Raw genomic sequence first — 21,723 nt, forward strand, 5'->3', positions numbered from 1 at the left:
GCCCGCCTGAGATCCTCTGACACCGAGCACACCTTTTTGATTAAGTGCCAGGCCATTGCTTGGAGACAAAGGTGTCGAATGCTGGCAAAGATGACTGAAAAAACAGGTTTCTTCTTCTCCTTTGGCAGTGGGACACAGGTTGCATTTGCCTTGTTGACTCTACAAGTTTTGAAATGTACTCGGGTGAAGCAACCTGTTGAAATCTGTATCCGTCTTTGCTGTACGTCGCTCGTTCTCAGAGCTAATGAAGCATGTATTAGTGTGAGTGCACATGTCACTGACTGTAATTAACCACCATGACAAATGACACTTCCACAATTTGATCTTAGAGTTATGGGGGAAATTGTTGAGCAGAGCCTGAGAAATGACTTTGAATTCATGCAAAAAACAAAGAAGAAGATAAAATTGAATGAAAAAGTGCTTGTCACTTACTTGTTGAAGGTGAATATGTATCCATATATAAAGTGGATTTCCATGTGTTGGACTTGCTTACTTCATCTGGGGGGGTGAAACCACAGTCATGCCAGTTAAAGCATGAAAACACACGGACCAAAACAGCAGGTCTGCATTTAAAAAGGTTCACAGCTCCTCAACAAGCCCAGTCCAGCCCCTGGTTGCTGTTTACTAAATACACTTTTCTGTCAAGGGAACAGACTTAACAACACTGCATAATTGTTTTGTTGAAAGTGGATGTAGTTGCTCAAAGACGCTCATTAGCGCGAGCATCATTTCATACTGATATGTACTTAAATATACGCAGACAAACAGGGTTTCAATTTCAACTACTCGTACATACAATGACAGATTACAGTCAGATAATGTCATGACCTATTGTCTCGATCACATCAGAAATATTTCATATGAATTCCTGTAGTCGGCTCCAGTGTCTTCACATGAAATAAATACTTGAGTTGGAGCGTGTGTGTTTCATACCGCGGGGCTCGTCACATATTTACAGACATGCCGCTGTAATACGTCGACAACCATGCGATACAATGCAAATGTGATGACAGCACTCAGTCTTTATGGACCTCCTGTGCCATCCATAGACACTATGAAGATCGCCTGGAGTATCAGTTGTTTCGAAACACGCCCCAAAGTCATTAATGTGACATTTACAGTGGCAGCAGTAAAACTGAATAGCTAGAAAATGAAATGGCACAGAGAGATGTTGTTTTCTGCACCACCTTTGCTCTTGGCTACAAAGTGCTGCCAGTCGCAGCTTGAACAGTCAGCAAAGAAAACACGAACAAACACCGCTTACCACTCTCTAATTTAGCCCGCATTATATTTGCAAAATCTGCAATTCTTTCAACATGTCACGCCACTAAATTGAAATTAATTGTGTCGAGACAGCTTCTGCAGTTGTTGTCGATTCATGCCGCGTTGCCCAATCTATTCCAACAATATGGCTGCCGCAGAGAGCACATCACGCCACCTGACACGCACGTAAAAAGAGTCTTTGAAGTCGTCTAACTGCTGCAGGCTTCCACGGAAACAGCTTATGTTCAGCCATGCATGACTGGGAGTTTCTGACTGACGGCTGCTTGAACCGAGCGATTGGTAGCGCGGTGCATGGCATTCATGTCGGCATCAGTCATGAAGTTCTGAGTTTTTCTCTCATAGAGGACTTTGGCCCATTGCATAACACAAAATATCCAAAATACGTCTAACCTGTAGGAATGCAGCTACACGTTGGACCTCATTAGAAACACATCCTTTCCAAACCCTCACACCATCCTTTCGACCAGTAAGCATTGAGGAATACCAGAAGTACTCGTTTTTAATGACATACATTTGTCTCAACAAATTCAAATTCATGTCACAGAGTAATACTGTAGTGTCACCCACACTCTTCTATAAAGCCATTTAGTCTTGAATTCAAACCAGACCTGCCTCTTAAGGCAGCATGCACACAAAACACACAAAACACACACAACTCTGCAGACGTAACCAGTCATTTCTGTGGCACCGTGGAACACAATGGAACAAACATGATACGTTCTCCTGAAGGCCACCGTGAAACCCGGCAGCTTTCCTGGTTGGCTGGCTGTGCTGCTCGGGGGTGTCGGCCTCCCGGTATAGGCTATATTTGGGGCATCCAGGGATAAGGTGAAATACCAGAAACAGTGTGACAGCCACATACTGAAATTGGAGACAGGGTCAATGCCAACAACCTCCACCTCACCCTAGTCCTGCAAAACACAACCCATATGGTTCTGTGTACATCAGCTGATAAGTGATTTTGTTTCCCTTATGCAATTGAATGACATGTTGAGATGAGATACAACTTTACTTCTTTGTAAAAATCTTCCATCGTCATACTGTGCAAGACATCAAATAGTATATATACAGATCATAAGGTGCAACAGGATTGTCTCTGTGAGAAAGTCTGTACCTAAATGCAAACTGGTACTTTAAGGACACTTCCCTCGAGTATAACTGTGCCCTCCTCTTAACCCCACATCATCATATCATCACGAAACCACTTCTCTGTCATTTCTCATCTCAACACACTAGTGTCTCTCATCTTCCATTTAAGAGAGTTAGAGTTTTGGCTCGTTGTTGTGGACCAAAGAATGACTTTTACTCACTGTCATTATATTTAGTTCACATTCAAACATCATACATTACATCTATTGTGTATAGGTTTTTAATAATTCATGTCTGTTTCCAAATCGGACAATTAGTTGCACCTATTTGCATTATGAGTAATTGTCAGTGGCCTGATGTGCTGGGAGTGTCGAAAATAAGCCTCTGTCAATACATGAGTCACTGAACCTCATGTGACCTTTTGTCTTCAATATACAAAACAACTGCATCGAGCAGAATAATAATAATAATAATAATAATAACAATAATATCAAACCTTGCAGTAAATCCCTGTTTTATTTTTACTCCTGACAATGGTGTTATTCACATGTGCACATGCACAAACACACAAACACACACATGCACTGGGTTCGTACAGACACATTTGGACAGCCTGACCAAAACATTACCCCTAAACCACTTAATGCCTAACTTTACCTTAAAACAACCAAGTTCACATCTTAGCTCCAACCTTAACGAGATACTCAGAAAGTAGGGTACCAGATTAGGACCAGGCTTTTGTTCCCATGTGGACTGATACAGGGTTTATACCAGAAAAGACAAAAAACGACACACAAACTTGTTTTTATACCTTAGTGAGGACACACCATAGGCCTAATGCATTGCTTAGCCCCTTACCCTAACCTTAACCTTTAACCTTACCCTGACCTGGACTCATTTCTAAATCCTAAAACCAGGTCTTAACCCTGAAAAAGCCCTTTAAAAGTTGTGTGGCGCAGACAAAATGTCCCCAGAAAGATAGGTTTGTACGTTTTTTAGACCTCACAATGATATAAACACACACACACAAACACACACCTACCTGCCAGTGACTCGCGGTGGTTGGAGGAGAGGAGGTTGTTTGACACCGAGGAATCCTCTTCGCATCCATAGACGATCTTCGTGTCCAGAGGGAGCCAGCGTTACCCAGCAACCCGCGGCAACAAAACTACAAAAAAGAAAACTCTGCGTCAACGTAAACGCCAGAGTTAGCCAGCGAGCTAACCAGGGAGCTAACGCAGGTATGTCATGAAACGAAGCCAAGCAAAGTGAGCACTTTCCTCACTTTAGAGGACAATGGTGAAACAGAGGATACAGATATACGGTCGCATTAAACCCACGAAGAAAACAACGACTGTAAGTGGACAACAAACACTCTCATACCTTGTCATAGCAGGACGAAAGTAGGCCTTTACACGGCAGACATTTTGGCACGTGTGTGCGTAATTAAATTGATTAGTGAGTCTGTAGTGGGCCTAGGTAGCAACACACACACACACACGTGACGTCTCTTACTATTTCTTACATTTTTTATTTTAAATGTTTGTGTTCTTTACTTTACTTGACATAATTTCTGTTGTGAATAAAGGTATGTATTGTCACTTACACTTTTTTGTTTTAGCAAGCTGTAAAGTTCAGTCTCTTTTTTTGTAACTGAAAAACATAGATTGAAAATAACTCTGTATTTTGTACTTCATATACAAACATATAAGCACTTTCATGCTTTTATTTATATATATATATATATATATATATATATATATATATATATATATATATATATATATATGCCAATATGCGAAATATGCCAAAGTGCTTCTCATTGACAACTTTCACAGTGCCATCCATTAAGTTTATTCAGTGTCAATTCTGCTCTGTTGCCGCCCCAGAAATATCAATGACAAATGTTGGGAATTGAAGGCAAGTGATACAACCAAAGTACTTGTGGTTTTAATTAAGGTAAGGTACACACACGTATTCATTGTTACTTGATAAAGGGTTTCTTTATTGGCTCCATATGTTTTTCAAGTACATTTTCCTGGAAAAACACCTCTGGCACAATGGCCTCTGCTCTCTAAATTCCTGTTTATTGTTTGAACACTGCAGCTGATAGACGACATAATCAAATGACTTGGTGGGTTTTCTGTTGCACTTGACAGAATACAGCCAAACACAACGCACCAACTCCACGGGTTTAACGTGAGGCTGGCTGTTTGAAGGCGATCGCACATTGGTGGTCAGAAACTTAACTTCTGGCAGTGTGACAATGAAAAACTATGCAATCATTGGGGTCGTACAGTGTCTCTTACTCCTGAGACCCTGCAGTTTGTAGCTGCATCAGTGGCTATTGAAAACATGTGGCAGAACATACTGTATGTCAAAGCCCGGAGGAGGAAGGGTGTGTTTGAATGGACCCACCCATTCTTGCTTTAAATGTCCTTTCACTGCTATAGGACAATCTATATTGGTGAAATGCTGCACAGCTTTTCTGCTGACCCAAGCCAAAGCTGCTTGGTTAGCAGAGGTGAATTTGCCGAGCTTTACGCTGTGATCGTTTTTGGTTGTCCAGCTCTGTTGCTTTCCACAGGATATACGCATCATGTACAGGCTTTGCAGACAGTACACATACCAGAAGTGACCAAAGTCATACTTTAAATGTAACGTGAATTGTTTTTGCTTAAATATGGCTGCATCTATGGTACCACATACCATAATAACATGTACAAATCATAAAACGTACAGTAGACTTGTCTAAAGGCTGTGGATGAATGCATTCGTTGACTGCTTGACGACATGATGTGGCATTAAAATAGCTCCCAGATATTCTCCTGTGGTTATAATCAGCTCTTCATGTTCCTCAGTCCTCCTTCCACCACCGGCCTGACGTTACTGTTGTCTCTGGCTCCCTCAGGTGTACTCTGTGGACAATGAGGAGCAGACAGGTGCCTCTCTGGAGTTTGTGGTGCCCAGGGACCTGGCTGATGGATTCGTCAACAACAAGAGGGAGTGCTACAAGTTCAGGTAGTGACTGAGAGCACTTTTAAATTTGCACTCCTAATTTTGGAAGTTTACAGTACTGTCTAGAACAGTGATAGAGAAGAAAGCAGTTACTCTGTTCCCTACTTTTGAGGTTTATTTTCTTCTTTGTTTGTCTCATTGTCTTCTCAAAGCATTAGTAGTCCATTTTACATTCTGATTAGACTAAAATTAGCAAGTCTTAAGTGAGTTTGGAACATCAAAACGTGACTTGACATCTGTTATGTTTGCAGTGCAGATGTAGAAATATGTGATGTTAATATATAAAGATAAAACAGAATAAGGTGCATCAACGTCTCATAAACAAAATGTTTCCCATGAATAATTCAACCTCCAGTTCTGTCACTGCTAAGCCAGAACATCTGCTTAACACTGGTGGTGAAAGCAGCAGCCTCATATACCCTCTTGGCAGGGGCCGTGCCACGCTTCCAAGCCCTAAATTCACAGTTAGGGAGTGAGACAGCAGTGGACACTGAGAGCCTCTGAAAACCACAGTGTCTTATAATAGCCTGTGGAGGTTCCCTCATGCCCTTATAGAAATAAAATGTCCACATTTAACAATCTTCCTGGGCGGATTTCTCTCTCATCTTTTTTTTCAGTGGGATAAAACTTGCTTTAGAAAAGCAGAATGACCAAAGTCCTCCTTACCCACCAGGGAAATGACTTTTTGTGCTTATTCAGTACAACTGTGGGTAACTTTATTTAGCCTTGGATGTTTGTGCGATTAACCCAGCAACATTTTTACTGTGTGTGACAGTAACAGATGGATGTTCAGACCTGTTCTGGTTGCTCACAGTTGTCTTTGTTGTTGTTTTTTTTGTCCAGGTTCCAGAAAGTGTTTGATCAAGCAGTCAAACAAGAAGAGATATTTCAGAACATTGCCAAACCAGTTGCAGACAGGTACAACCTTACTGATGTCAAATGTATACTAATATCTGTTTCAGTGCCAGGTCATTTTGAACTATAACCCATTATGGCACTGACAAAAGAGAACTGATCCCTGACCACCTGTGCCCAGCGGTGCTCATCGCGGTGCTCGTCGGTCCATGCCGTGGTCAGGCCACACAGGCTTTAGCCGGCCTCGTTGACAGGAAGTCGGTAAAGCTCAGCTTTCTTAAAGATGGAAATGGCGGGTGTCTGCGATGTTTGGCATGCTTTACATTCTTTAACCACTAAGTGGCCTGAGCTGGCAGGCGAGATGGCACACTGTGCCGTCACCAGTGTGAGAACACAGAGCTGTCATATACAGATACAGACACTGAAGCTGAGCTGCACACTTTTATTGGATTGTCTTCCGGAAATGTCGGAACTATCAAGAACAAGAAACTAACCAACATTTAAATGTTGGTGTGACCAGTATACTAGACTGTGATTGTTGAAATTGGAGTGCGTCACTTTTTAAAATCGAAACAAATCAAACCACGAGTTCAAACAATGCTCCTTATTCCTATGAGCTCCACTCGACTCTGTGTTTTTCAGTCTTCAAATTAAGGTTAAGGTCACTTTATCAATCCATCCATCCATGTTCTACTGCTTTATCCTCCACAGGAGGAGCCAATCTCAGCTGACACCACTACACCAACCACGTGTCCCCGCTTTATCAATCCCCGGGTGGAAATTCATCCTGTGCATTTTACTAGGAACCTTCCGAGAACTAGAAACAGTGGGCAGCCAATGAACGGCGATTGAATGTTAGTGCCTTGGTCAGGGCCACTGACGAGAGCCATTACCCTAACACATGTTTCCTCATGGTAGGAAGAAACCAGAGCACCCAGAGAAAACCCACACTAACGTAGAGAGAACATGAAAAGCCTGGACCTTCTGGCTATGATGTATATAACGTTCCCACACTGCACCCAGGAAGTGATTTAGACTGAGACAATAGCAACATTTCACTCGTACAGGTTTAAGTTTTTAATTCAGGCACATGGACAAATGGTCCTATTACAAACTGTTTAACACATATGTACACCCTGCTTAAATGGTCCCACTTTGCACTACCATCCAAATAAGAAAATAGCCAACAATAGGAACTCCTAATCATCAGTTGTTACTTGTGTTGTAGTCGTGTAACCAAGGTTTTTACCTCGTCATTCTGCTTCAGACAGCTTAATGGAAACATACTATCAATCTTTTGGAATCCCACAAATGCTTTGCATTATCTTTGATGTTAAAAGAGACATAAACAACACAGTGAGACGCCTGGATCGACTGACTCAGGACATTAATATAATTGACCTTACTCTGGTTCACTGACTCAAGGTTTTGGGTTGCTCTCCCTAGCCAACCTTTAAACAGCCCCCCCCTCCTCTTTTGTGGCAGATGATAAACATCAGGTTAAATAGTTTCAGTCACAACCAGGTTTCACCGTATCAATGTTAGCTTGGCGTCTTTGAGTTTTTGATACGACTGTAGCGTCTCCAGCCTTGAGGACACAACTCATTTATCCTGTGATGAGTCTGATGCATCATTCAGACATTTCTTAGACCAGTGTCAGTTCCTTACTTCCTTTCCCCTGAGCAGAATGTCATTTGAGACTATGAATATTCTGAATTCCACAAATATTTTAAGTTTTAAATTCAAATCAGATTGTATTTTATTTCTTGTACAGTGCCAAATCATAACAGACGCCATCTGAAGGCACTTTACGCAGAGAGGTGGACGACATACAATACTTTAGAGAGAAACTCAACAGTTCCCACAATGAGCAATCAGCTGGCAACATTTGAGAGGAAAACTCGCGTCTTTTTATAGAAATTACAAAGAGAATCAAATTTGGGCTGACAGTGTTTTTCCTATGGCCCCTGTAGTCGGTAAACATTTATTCAGGTTAAGTCGAGAGTCCCTCTGAAGAGCAGCACTTTCCTGGTCACCACACCAAGACTCACTTTCATGCACGCAGGCGCCCGTCCTCTCAACTTACAATAAATGTCAGGTTGCTGTTTTGGTTGGTACTCAGTCATATTCACGCACATCCAGTTTAGCCAGAAGCCCAAAGTCTTTCACTTGCACACGAGCACACACTGTCTCTGCTGCGGTGTAACCGAAACCAGTCATTTCTGCCCCAACACAGTAGTTCAAAAACAAACCAGTATTAATGGCTCCAGGAGAGAAGAGCCAATGTAATGATGTCGGGCTGGCAAGGCGAGCCCTCTATCTTCAGTGTAATCTCATTTCACATGGCTGTGAGACCTGCAGCCCACGTTCAAAGTAGCTCCGTGTTACCCTCAAATACTGGACACAGTGCGTCTCATCAAGAGAAGATTATATAAAAATGAGCAGGAATCTGCAGGAAAATTGAAGTGTAAACAGGAAAAAGCCAAACTTAAGTGGAGGAGCCCAGCCCGCATCATTAGCATTGACATGAAGCTGAACACTGAGCCACTGAGTGCCGTGACTCACGCTAACTGGACACCTACGTGTACGTGTAATGATCAACTAACCGACCGCCATGAGTGGACATCGTGTTTTATATGAAACTGAACTGTAAGGAGGAAGGAAACGCTGCAGATGCATAAGAATAAGTGAGAAATTCATTCAGAATTCATTTTGAAAAATGTATTATGGAGATTAAAAGCCAGTTTTCTCTTCCTCTTGAATAGCAACCATCATTTTGGATGTTAAGAAGTGTCAAACGGAGCTAAATACTACTGCTTTTTACTGGCATTTGCATGTGCACAGACGCAGTTCAGTGCCAAACCAACATTCACCCGGCCCTGTCCAGTACAGTGGGTTTTTTGGACCTTTTCCCTCACTCACACTTTGAGACATTTCTTCCTCACTGGCAGCACTGTGCCATGTTCTCCTGGATTTAAACTGTCCGCTTTAATTCCCTCAGACCTCTAGTATCTGCAATTAAATTGTGTGGTGATGTCATGGGAGGTTAGATGATGCAAATCACAGAAATGTGCTTATATTCACAGACCAATGCATCATTGCACCTATGATCACCTGATTAACATGTTCCCTTGTTCTGTTTGTATTTATTCTCAGTGATTTAGATCGAGCAGGGACATCTATCCCACATTTGAACAAATACAATTAGTCATTTCAATGAAACTGTGTATTGACGGATCTGCTTTCACTTATAAAGAAATAAAAAAACAGATGGTATTCAGTGTCGGCAGTTTAGTGCTCAGTATGACGGGTAGACCGTGTGATATCAGCGTTCATGAGATTTTCATCCAAATTAGACGCATTTCCAGTACGTGTATATTTTCCTTTTGGAAAAGTATAAACAAATCCCACTAAAGGAGCTCGGAGAAACCAGGTGGAATAAGTAATGAGACATGTTGATATTTACAGTGTGATGAATGTTAGTGTTATTACAGGAGATAACGTGCATGAGCTCATGTTCTCTGGGGTTCTCAACGACTGGTCTTGTACAGCTGTTACATTTCCACTTTTACATACATAAACATCACTGTAGCACAGTTATTTATTCATTATTGGTGTTCATTTGTTGAGTGGAGTCTGTGTGTGTCTGCAGTGTATTAGCCGGCTACAATGGCACCGTGTTTGCCTACGGTCAGACGGGCAGCGGCAAGACGTTCACCATCACTGGAGGCGCCGAGCGTTACAGCGATCGAGGCATCATTCCCCGCACCCTGTCCTATCTGTTCCAATGCTTCAGCCAGGTCGGCACAGCGAGATGAATGATCTCACTCTGTTTACACTGTTTATTGACCTGTGCTGTGTTGCACCTGCATGTAAATGAATGCCAAGTGTCAATACATTGTTACGAACAGTAGTTCATCTTCTTCTCCACAGGACAGCAGAGTGGTTTACACCACGAGTATCTCCTACCTGGAGATTTACAACGAGACGGGATATGACCTCCTGGACTCGCGACATGAAGCCTCTCAGCTGGAAGACCTTCCGTTAGTGTTTTGCTTTTATTTTTTGGTGACATAATTACTAGTAACCTGAGGAAAACAAACTGCACTTATACAAAGCAGTGAATTGTTCACTTTTGTTAGTAATGACTATAAATGCGCGTCATATTTTAAAGCTGAATGGGCCAGTCATCACTTTGTCCGTTCTCCCAAACATTGTGGGTTTTATTCAAGTCTTATTCCTCAGCAGTCGTTTGACAGCCTTGCCTGGAGAGTCAGTGTGTGGTGAAATGTGGAGACTGTAGTATTTACCAACCCCGACTACCAGCTGCCAACTGACAGAATGAGACTGTGGGAAGGCCACGAATGTGGGCAACCTGGTGGCAGATCGAGCCGCTGGAGTAGAGGGCAGGAGGGTCATTTGGAAAAATCGTTTTTCATAGCCTGTCGCTGTTGCAGCTGGTCTGAGGAATAAGCTATTTTAATAACCATCTCCTTCTTTTTTACACTGATTTATTGTCCTCCTCCTCTGTTGCTTCTCTTTCTGCTGTTTAGATTTCATCCGTCTTCCTTTTGGACTTTTATCTGTCCTCTGGTTTTTCTGTCCATCATATTATTATTTTTTTTCCACTTGTCTGTATTGGTACATCACGGTGTTCCCTGGACCAGGTCTATTGAAGTCTTTTCCTCATTTTACAGAGAATCCAGCTCAAGGTTTAGATGCCCACAAATCACAGTCTTCTCCAAATAGCTGGTGCCCACTGTTAACCATGCTGCAGCCACACTTGCTGATTCAAGGAGAAGCTGTGGCTCTTACAAATGTCTTTCTCTGACTGTTGGGCTGCCTTTTCTCTTTTATTGCCTACAGTATCTATTCTCTTCTTTATGATATTTTTACACACGTTTTCTTTTCTTGAATTGCTTTCTGTCTACATCTGTGCATTATTTCTATCCCTGACCTTTAAATGTAGAAGAGTCAGTGAATTATCTTTTAAATTCATTTAAGATTGGTATCATTAAGACTGTGGTATTTGGCACTTGTTTGAAAATGCACCAATTGTAGTGCAATTAGAGTGGATGAGGCTGTTTGTCTATAACCACATTAACAAGAGCACAGCTTTATCAGGCTAATTCACTGACCTACATACTTTGACACAATAATCTAATAACCACGTGTTCTGCCGTCGTCCGTCCCCTCTTTGACGTCTCAGTCCGGTAGCCGTAGTGTCACACGATCGGTTTCACACCCATCTGTTCAAACTTACCGTGTTTCAGGGTGCCGTGTGCGGCTAAAAGCTAATCACCTGTTTATTTTTTAGTCTGTTACCAAGTTATGAACCCCTGCACAGATAAAGCACACGTCAACCTGGGGTCACAGGCCGCACAGATGTGGTTTGTTTGGATTTAGAGCTGAACGAGGCCAAGGCAGGGAAATACATGACATAATACATGACCTACGTACATAATTGACTCAGTGTGGATTATTTGGTTTTGATTGGATTTGTCTTGACCCCCTTTTTCAGGAGAGTAACAATCATGGAAGATTCCGACCAAAATATCCACCTTCGGAACCTCTCGCTGCAGCAGGCAGGAAACGAGGAAGAGGCTCTGAACCTGCTTTTCCTGGGAGACACCAATCGTATGATCGCAGAGGTAAAAACATTGGCTCTCACGGGGAAACTACACGGCATTCATCTTTAGAGTTATTTAACCTGAGCCCCCAAATCTGCGCGTCTTTAGACCGTGGGAGAAAACCAACATCTGAATTGGGATTAAAACTAGAGACCTCGTTGCTAACCACTCCATCCTCACTGTTTTTTAGTCAGGATTGTAAAGAGTATGCACAAATACATAACCACACCCACCGTAAGTGTAATAAAGAATATTTTCTGGATATGCTGTAAATGCATATGCCCTCTAAAAACTACCTTAAGACCCTTCTAAAATATTATTTTGGTCCCGTGGTCCACTTTACCACGTTTTTCCCAGTAAAACCGAGCATTCTCTCTGTAATTTCTGTTTATGTCGGTATGTTTTTTTCCTACACTCAGACACACAGACTCCCCACACTGATGAGACCTGCGGTGGGCCAGCTTTTTGCTTTGCAACCTGAGGTTTGGAGCAAAGGCCCGGTCTCACCTTGTTTACTCTTGTTCCTATTTTCTATGTAAATAACACACAGTAAAAGTGAACCGAGTAATCGGATTTCAATCAGTGATTTGCTTTTAAGTTTTGACCGTAGAAGCTTTGCATAGTTGTGGGATATAAGATGGAATATCTCTGCACTTGGAAATGGGTTTAATAGCTGGGATTGTGTCAGTTAACCTGTGTTTGATCAGGCTGCAGGGGTGTTGCACAGTTCAGCAGGGAGTCTTCAGCAGAGTCCACCCACACACAATCTATTATGACGACCTCTCTGGCACTTTTTCCACAAGAAGATTTCTCTTGAGCCTAAAGCAAACAAAGAAGCATCATGAACAATTTATCCAGGCCAGATTCATCCCAGAAGTCCTCGCTCCTCCTAGACCTCAGATAAAGTTCACATAGTGCTGTCTTTCTTCTCTTGTTCCCCGGCGATGTGGATGAAAGTGACACATCCATTCACACCACACTCACCAGAACATGAGCTCACTCACTCTGAGACCTGGCAATCCCCTCTGCACTTTTATTGGACAGGAAATAAAATGCACCTTCTCAACTCCTCACCCTTTCTTCAGCCTCGCTGGGAAACGTTTGGTCTCGTCTGGCTCAGTCTCTGCATCCTCGTTTGTCCTCCTCACACATGGGGATGCGCGACCTTTCTCCGTCCTGCTGCTGCCACGTGTGATCTGAATGAAATTTCCCCCACAAAATGATCTTAGTCTACAACCATGAATCACTCTATACTGTAGCACAAGGATTTATCACTTCACTGCTGTCCTTTGTTAGCAGTTAGTTTAATATAGAAGATAGGAAAGCTATGGATTGAGTCTAATGAGGTTACCTCATCCAAAAGTCAGGCAACATTTTAAATCTACACATACTGTATGTAATGTGCTTTTATCTGACTGTGCTGACAGTTTAAGTGAGGCTCCTCAAAGAATCTTAATATGATGACAGGGGGTGTGTCAACATGAAGCACATGTCAAAACATAGCCAGACTTTCTCAGCTCATGCTTCATCTTGATAAATGAAATTGTACAAATTAAGGACACAAGGAGCGATTGAGTCGGGTCCTAATCTCTGGGCATTTGCATCTGTGTCACTCATCGAAGGGTTCTTGTTTGCATTTCCACTGTAGTGCTTGTATTAACAGCTGCTTATAGTGTATGTCACCATTAAAACACACTTAAAAAGATAATGTATAAAACATTTACACCACTTTGATTCTTTTAAACAGAGAATGACGGAGTCAGGTGACGATGGATTAAAATGCCTTCTGGATGACCACAGATTAATTCCTAAAAAAGAGCAAGACAAGATGAGGATTTTTGTTGCTGTTGAGGTTGATTGATGTTAATGGTCGCACACATTAGGACACTCGTGTTTGCAGTAACAGTAGGAATGTGATCTCTTTACTTGTCGTTATTTTTAAGCAATCCCACATGGAGCAGACACAGCGGTGTGCAGAAAGAAGAGAATTTGGATGACAGCTACGGGTTAAGATAGTGAAAGATATGTCATGAGCTGTCATGACCCTAACAGGCAGGCGTTGGCACATGCATGCCAACAACAAGTCAGGGTCAACGCTCCTTTTTAGAGCGAAAGACCTGGAATGTCTGCGATTATGTTTTCAAGCAGAGAGAGAAAGTGAATCTACATCGTCGATCAGTCAGATTTCAGAACAGGAAAAGAATGGCTGCCTTGATCCAGATGCATGTCCAAGACGAGATGGTTGCACAATAACCAGAAGAGGTTCATGATCAGCACTTGGCCAGTGAATATCCATTTCCTTTGTTTATCCTCTCAGCGAGGACCCGATCCATCCTCCTCCAGTTAATAAAGCTTGTTTGTGCAGAGTGACTCACTCTCTAATTCTGTCTGTTGCTGCTCTGAACCCCGCTAACGCTGTTTTACTGACCATCTGAAAGTCGACCTCAGCACTCGTGAAGCTGACGCCGCGTGTTTACCGCTCATCAGTTACACGTGGTGTGACTTTGATCTTCAAACCAGGAGGAGCCAAAAAAAAAAGAAGAGGAAAAAGATGTTTGATGTTGTTATGGGAATACCGCGGGTACCATGTGTACCAGTTATAGAGCATTTCAGACGTCTCTCACACAAACCACACGACATTCCAAATATTAATTCACTTGCTTCACATTTCTTTTCTTTCTATCTTCTTCAGACTCCCATGAACCAGGCGTCGACGCGCTCCCACTGCGTTTTCACTGTGCACTTGTGCAGACGAGAACCAGGCTCGGCCACAGTGCAGCGCTCCAAGCTCCACCTGGTGGATCTGGCTGGATCGGATCGGGTTAGCAAGACCGGCCTGAATGGACTGCAGCTCACTGAGGCCAAGTACATCAACCTCTCCCTTCACTATTTGGAGCAGGTACTGTATGCGCTGTACTTTACTTCATTTCACATGATGCAGTGTATGAGGAATTTAACATGGAAAATATACGTTTTATTTTATTAGATGTAATATATGCAGTACAAACATGCAGCTGTTTGGTTTTTTATTGATCTGCTCCTCAGGTGATCATCGCTTTGTCAGAGAAGAATCGCTTGCATATTCCTTACAGAAACTCCATGTTAACGTCCGTGCTTAGGGACAGCCTCGGGGGCAACTGTATGACCACCATGATTGCCACAATGGCAATTGATAAGAGGAACCTCGACGTGAGTACAAACACCCTAACAACCACGTACGGTGTGACCAAGTGTTGTAGCACATGTTTGGCTTATTAGAGGTTGATAAAAAGTGGTGCATTGTATCCTAAAGTAAATATAGATGATTCATGAGACGTGTAATCACTGGAGAAAATGTATCGAGTGAGAGTTAAATGAAGAAGCAATGATCATGAGGAACCATTGTTGTTGTTGTTAACATGTTTGAAACGTGTCTTCCTCAGGAGTCCATCTCCACTTGCCGCTTTGCTCAGCGCGTGGCTCTCATTAAGAACGAGGCAGTGATAAATGAGGAACTGGATCCTGCGCTGGTGAGACAGACGGCCAGACGCGACTACAAATACCGTAGCAGACCATACCACACAGTCACACCACAGGAGCATGACTCAATGTGCACTTTCATTAGGGCCAGACCCTCCTCATTGCTTCCAGACCTTAAATTGATCACGGAATGAAGCGCAGTGAGACTCCAGTGTCTGCATGTAACTAAGTGGAACCCACCGTGTGCTCAAGTATCCTCTTTAGGTTTCCAACACCTAATTCATTTTTCCAATGCCAGACAGTCAAAGTGAGAGCAGCAGTTTTCCACCTTCACTATACGAACATCTGTCTGTCTGAGCTGTTTAGATCGAGCCCGCGTCTTGTTTACATCCTCTGTCTAGTTTACGTGCAATTCTGTTATGGCATCATTGTATCCCAACATGAGTGCATCTAAAAATGCATCCAGCTGCAGACTGGTGTGTGATGTTTATATGATTATGTGCAAGAGGCCCGAGCTGTATATGCTCTGTGACATAGAGAAGTTCTTCACCAGATGGAGTAGATCAGATGACCGATGGTAATTGCTCAGATTGTTGCAACATATGTTACGTCCTTGCACGTGCTTCAATATCAGTCTTTCATTACATCTATATACTGCACATATGCCAGTTGTTTCTGGACTCAGCGCAAATGTTAATTTAATTTAATTTACCTATTCAAAAATAGTAAATACCTGGTTGTCTCTTCATCATGCTTGCTTCCCTCCATGTCGGATTCTTGCCAAACCTTCTCAAGACTTTACACTCTTAATAACGACAGGAAAGAAACCCCCATAACCATCCCCTATTGTAATGGGACAGAGAGCAGACCTGGTAGTTGCCGTCTAATAGCCCCGTGGGGGCATAATGCAGTTGTAAGTCATCGTGGCTATATCCGCTTCCTGCCCTCACACCCAGATCTGCCTCAGGATTAACTGCTACTGTATTACTGCTACTAAGACTTGGCTGGCCACTTGCAAACCCTGCAGAGGTATTTTTAAGAGAGTCTGCGGCCGGCGCAGTAATTGTGACAGTGTCTGGCAGCTCCCAAGTGGGTCCGGCACAGCTACAGCTCCAGGAAAACCCAAACTCCGTGGGCAAACTTCTTGTCTCTGTTTATGGCTTTGTAGAGTGTTTCTCATTTTGTTCATTGCTCCCGTCTCCGTGTCTCTCGTCCACTGTCCCCCTCCGGTTTACTGAGCGGATAAAAAGCGAAGCCAGCAGCGCCGATTAGAATGATGTCATTTTTTTGTGGATTGGGTGACAGCCTCTCTTATTTTTATTTTTTCTTGCCTTGCTTGTCTAAAGGCACAAGGTCTCTTGGATGTGCTGCCTGTGGTAATTGATTTGAAATCTGGAGTTTGCAGTGTTTTGCTACATCATCAGTCAGACCACACACCGCCTCACTGGTCCTGTGCTGTAGCCCCGAGGCTGCAAAATGCAATTCTTCAAATACCTTGATTAGCAGGAAACCTTGCCAGACCAGATAAAACATTTAACACGACTCTGGGGACGGCGGGGAAACCATGAAGTGTTGCAAGTGGCCTGTGATCGTGATGAAATCAGCCACGGTGAGCACACCATATAAGGTTCTCTCTAGAAAACTAAGGTCAGTCTTAATCCTCCTGTTTGACCAGGTGGACGTGATGGACATCAGAGGGGATTGTCAGTTACACTCAACAGTTACTGTGTCCTCCACTGTACTTCCACCACCTCACTGCGGCTTTTAATTTAAGCTCTTTTGCCCCTTGAACTTTGACTCTCACTATTCTTAAAGATGGAGGCATCTCCAGACATCTTCAACAAGAAGACAGGTGTGATAAACACCTGTGAGTCAAACCGAGGCCTGTTTTAAGCTTAAGTGTCCAGAAAGAGGATGCTTTGTTCTACAGTATGTGTCATCCATGCAACACATGTGTTTAGTCCACTTGTTTCAAGCAAATAACTTCATTTAGACATTAGGAACTAAAAGTATACAACACATTGCATACAGGATACCATGTTCATGAAATAGAGCAAACTATGGCTCCTCTTTCTTATTTTCACTTGTTACATGGTGTGTAACATAATGTACACTGAGGTGCCGTTGTCTGCATGTCGTTACTGACACAGGTTTCCATACGATACACTGACATCATCCGTCACGCGTCCTGAGTCACTTCTTATTCAGAGTGTTTAGGAGTGTGTTGTGGTGCTGTGGTACCAGTCTGGGCTCGGCACTCTGAAATAGACTGCGCCATCGTTCCGCTGACCAACAGCCGGTGGTCAGCGCTGGAGGATGCAGCTGAGAGCGCTGCATTAGACGGTGGTATCCAAAAAAGAGATGTAGGGAGTGGCTCTGGTGAGCGATGGTCAGCTGTGGCTCTGAATGTTGGATTAGAGGTGAGTTTTTGTGTGGTAGCGTGGCACCTTCCCAAAACCTCGCCGCACACGGGTCTGTTTCTTCTCTGGAGCATCACGAGTTGATGACGTATGACTGCTTTTGTCTTTCCGTGTGTCTGCTAGATTTGGTGACCTTTGGCCCTTTAGGAGCTTTGTGTCGGAAATGTCTCGTCTCTCAGCACACAGTCGCCGCTCTGTGTTGCGTGTGCTTTTTTCTTCTTCTGAGACATTCCAATCGCTTTTAGTCGCTTTAGTTTTCTGCTGTGTGGTCAGATTCAGTGGTGGTAGTTAAGTGGGACTTAAACTGAGGAAAGAAGTGGGTCATGTGAGACAAAGAACGATTGCCACTTGTTTTTAGGTGGTTTTGTGGTGTGATTTGTGCAGCTTTTTTATTGCGCCTGGTCTGGCACCCTTTCACTAACGAGGCCAACCGCTGATTTTGATGTCGGCCTGTTTTTAATATGTTATGGCACATCTCTGGTTATATTTAATTTTCTCCTTATTGGACCAAAGGGAACTTGTTCCAAGAAGGGAAAATGACACGTACATTTTTGGGATTTGGCAAATGAGTAAATATCCAGTTAGAAAAACCTGCAGAGAAATCACACAACAGCGTTTAATTAGTCACATCATTCAGGAGGGATCGTGTTTATCTATGTTACTCATCTGACATTTAATTCTAGCAAACCAAGTTTAAGTTTTGGTGTACTGCCAGGTGAGCTCACCTCAAATATTGAATTTGCTTCGGTAAAATGCATATTTTATGCATGTTACTGTCAATATTTTTGGCATTCCCAGGGTTCCTCCACGCAGTATGGAAAAGTATGGAATTTCATTTTTCTTTTTTTCCGAGTTTTCTGAGGGCTGCTTCATGATGAATAAAGGAAACAAAGTGGGAAAATAAAGTTAGATGCAAACTATGCTTGAACTCTAGCTCTGTTAAATCTAGCGTGTTAAAAGTTTTAATTTTAAAACCATTTATTGACATAATAAGCGTCTAACAATTGGCATTCAGATGTTTAATATTGACTGAAAAATCCTCACAGAAGTCTGGAAATTTGAGTGTAGGAACATGTAATGCCATGTTTGTTGTCCTTTGTTGTCACCTGCTAATCCTGACCTGGACTGACATGTGGCTCCATCGATGCGTGGACCCTTTCACATAGGAGATAAACCACACATTAATCTCCAAAGATTAAAGCTATGCTGCACATGCATGTGGATTTTATTGAGTTTCAAATTAAACTGTCAGTTCAGTCGAGTTGTCGCCCGTCGTTATGTTACACACTTGCCAATCGTCTCCTATTACAGTCGGTGTTTGAAGGTTATAGTTTATGTCCACACGACCAGGACTGGACAGTGTTTTCCTCCTGTTGACTTTGTTCACTGGGCACACACACACACACACTGCAGTATCTGGGCAGTTTGAGTAATGATGATGATGTTTGACATTAATAGACACTCTCGCTGTCCCTCTGGTTACTCGTTGCAAATATGACTATTTGAGTAATGAAAAAGCTATGTCTGGACTTGGTGGGATATCTTGCATTTTATAAATACAGTAACCAGACCCGGACAGCGGTTTACTAAGAGCAAGCAGCTTGTTGTTGGCTCCATGTGCGAGGCCTCAACCAAACACGTGCAGACAGACAGCAGCGAGATTTACTGTCTTCTTTTTTCACCCCTGTAGCAATTTAATGCTATTTTATGTTTTTGTTTCCTGCATTTTCTTTCTGGGGCGTTCTGTCTGGAATCACTTAAGTTTATCCTTAAAAATGCATCAGCAGAAGATGCCGCAAGATCATTTTTAGAGCGATTGTCTCATCAGTTGGCAGTCGGGGAAATGGTGTCTGTCTGCACGTCTCTCTGCGTATGTCTGTCTTTATATGTGGATGTGCACATGAAGAAAACCTCGAACCCTGCTTTGTATTTCAGCTAATAGCACGTCTGAAAAGGGAGATTGAGTCTCTGAGGGAAGAGCTGGCCATGGTGACGGGAGAGCAGCGAGATGACCAACTCACTGTGGACGAGATCCAGAAGTAGGTCACGTCTTCTTCCTCGAATCCTGACTCCAGTCAGGTTTATTACATTACCTCCACATTAGGACGATGATGCTAAATCCAGATTTGACTAAATGTATGTATGTGTGTGTATTTATGTATGAAGCTGTGTGAAGAGCCGTGTCAGCGCTTTCAGCCTCAGCGCCAGACCCAGATGAGAACTCCGTCTTTTTCTGGATGCCAGTTAGAAATGTGCAGAAGTCAGAGATCAATATCTTATAATAATATCATTATTTCATATGTCTTTTACTTAAAGTGCCTCCATAACTTATACATTGATGCTGAGTGGAAGCTGAGGCTTAACTGGATCTAATGTTAAGCCGGCGCTGCTTTGTTTCCACTCATACTCTCAAAAAGCCGAGGGTAGAGGGCAGCAGGGCCACAGTTCAGGCCAGAGGTTCCTTTGAGGACTCGACACATCCAGTTCTGATGGATTTACCATGCCATGCCCCCACTCAGCCTTTTTATTACTTCCTCTGTACCCGGGTGATTATCTTCAATTCACTGTGTGAAGAGAAGGACTTTAGGTCTTATTTGTTGTCACTTTTGTAACAAACTCTCCTAAATAGAATTTTAGTTTGCTACGTTATTGTAACTATTAAAATTTAGCATTTGCGAGGTACAGCATGTAGCACATGGCATCACAGGGCATCAATCTGGTTTCAGGGGCATGAAACCAGACCGCCGAGTTTGTTTTAAGTCCTTTGTCACGTGAACCCAGCATGATTCTGCGCCCAAACGGAAAATGAAAACCGCACGTTGACGTGCCTGCGTTGACGATCCCTTGGGATTTTTTTGGCTCCTTGTCTTTTCCAGATTGTGAAGAGTCAATGTTTGGACGATCATCCAGTGACAGTTTATCAACACTCTGGCCGAGTGGAGCTGGAACACACATTTATGTAAATAGTTTTCTTTGACCAGACCAATATTTTAAACACGAGACGCGCTCTTCAAACATTATATATTAACCGTGTGAGTGCCTGCTGTGACGGTGAAACACTGTCACATGGAATGTGATATTATGTATTTGGTAGGTGCTCACACTGTGTGTGTGTGTGTGTGTGTGTGTGTGCTTAGGTTGGAAGAGCTGGTCAAGGCCTTTCTCGATGACCCTGATCCTGATGTGACGTTGTCACTTGGAGCAGACATGAGGAAAATCCAGCACTCTTTCTCTCTGCTGAAGGTAATATTAAATGTACCGTATTTGTATACATGACCCCTGACCTCTGTATGTGTGTGTGTGTGTTCTCTCTAAGCATCTCAACACCTACACTCACTTAGGGTGACAGCAGATTTCAGTGCAGGTTGCATTAAAAACCTTAAAAAATGAAAAACATCAAAAGCTTGAGTTTGAATTTTTAATGTTTTAGTTTAGTGTGAGTTTTATTGTACAGTGTAAATGTAAAAGATAGCTTTCACCTGTAAAGTAACACACATTTGATCAGCTCCTGTAAATAGCTCCCCCTGCTGTCTTTGCCGAGATATGCTTTACCCCTGAATTAACCTTTTATTATTTTATATTTAAATGATGTGTAATTACATTATAGAGATATAATTTCATCACCTCAGTGTGACCTAGATAGCTAATCATGAACAGGATGTTAGAGTTAGAACTTGGCAAATAACTGTAAATCCTGTGAGGGATATTAATTACCAGTGAATTACCATTATCAGAGATGTAGTGATGCATCTCCCTGTTGCTGGAAAGTGAACATGTTTTAAGACACAATGGCGACCAGTGTTGATTTTCCCATGGCCTCACGTCTAGACACGTATTTGTTCATCTAATTAGATGCAAGGTGTAATGTTGACATGTAGACGTTTATGTGACAACGGCTCGAGAGAAGAAGCCTCAAACAAAGCGTTTGAAGGCGTCACATGACAGGACAATGATGTGTGTTTTCATTT

General features: G+C 42.6%; 1 protein-coding gene across 2 annotated transcripts in view; it reads left to right on the plus strand.

Annotated features, from left to right (window-relative positions):
* Positions 1-3,524: 3,524 nt before the first annotated feature.
* kif6 (kinesin family member 6) overlaps positions 3,525-21,723 on the plus strand; it is a 42,099-nt gene continuing 23,900 nt past the window's right edge. For both annotated transcript variants that reach the window (XR_006362011.1, XM_044047929.1), the window contains exons 1-11: positions 3,525-3,729; positions 5,285-5,394; positions 6,235-6,309; positions 9,899-10,046; positions 10,180-10,289; positions 11,768-11,897; positions 14,569-14,775; positions 14,922-15,065; positions 15,299-15,385; positions 19,691-19,794; positions 20,893-20,998. Coding sequence is in view for 1 of the 2 variants with exons in the window: in XM_044047929.1 (XP_043903864.1) it covers positions 3,670-3,729; positions 5,285-5,394; positions 6,235-6,309; positions 9,899-10,046; positions 10,180-10,289; positions 11,768-11,897; positions 14,569-14,775; positions 14,922-15,065; positions 15,299-15,385; positions 19,691-19,794; positions 20,893-20,998 (1,281 nt within the window). In the remaining variant the exon portion in view is untranslated. The remainder of the gene's footprint in view (positions 3,730-5,284; positions 5,395-6,234; positions 6,310-9,898; positions 10,047-10,179; positions 10,290-11,767; positions 11,898-14,568; positions 14,776-14,921; positions 15,066-15,298; positions 15,386-19,690; positions 19,795-20,892; positions 20,999-21,723) is intronic.

The sequence above is a fragment of the Solea senegalensis genome, linkage group LG16, assembly GCF_019176455.1.
Source record: "Solea senegalensis isolate Sse05_10M linkage group LG16, IFAPA_SoseM_1, whole genome shotgun sequence".
Lineage (NCBI taxonomy): Eukaryota > Metazoa > Chordata > Actinopteri > Pleuronectiformes > Soleidae > Solea > Solea senegalensis.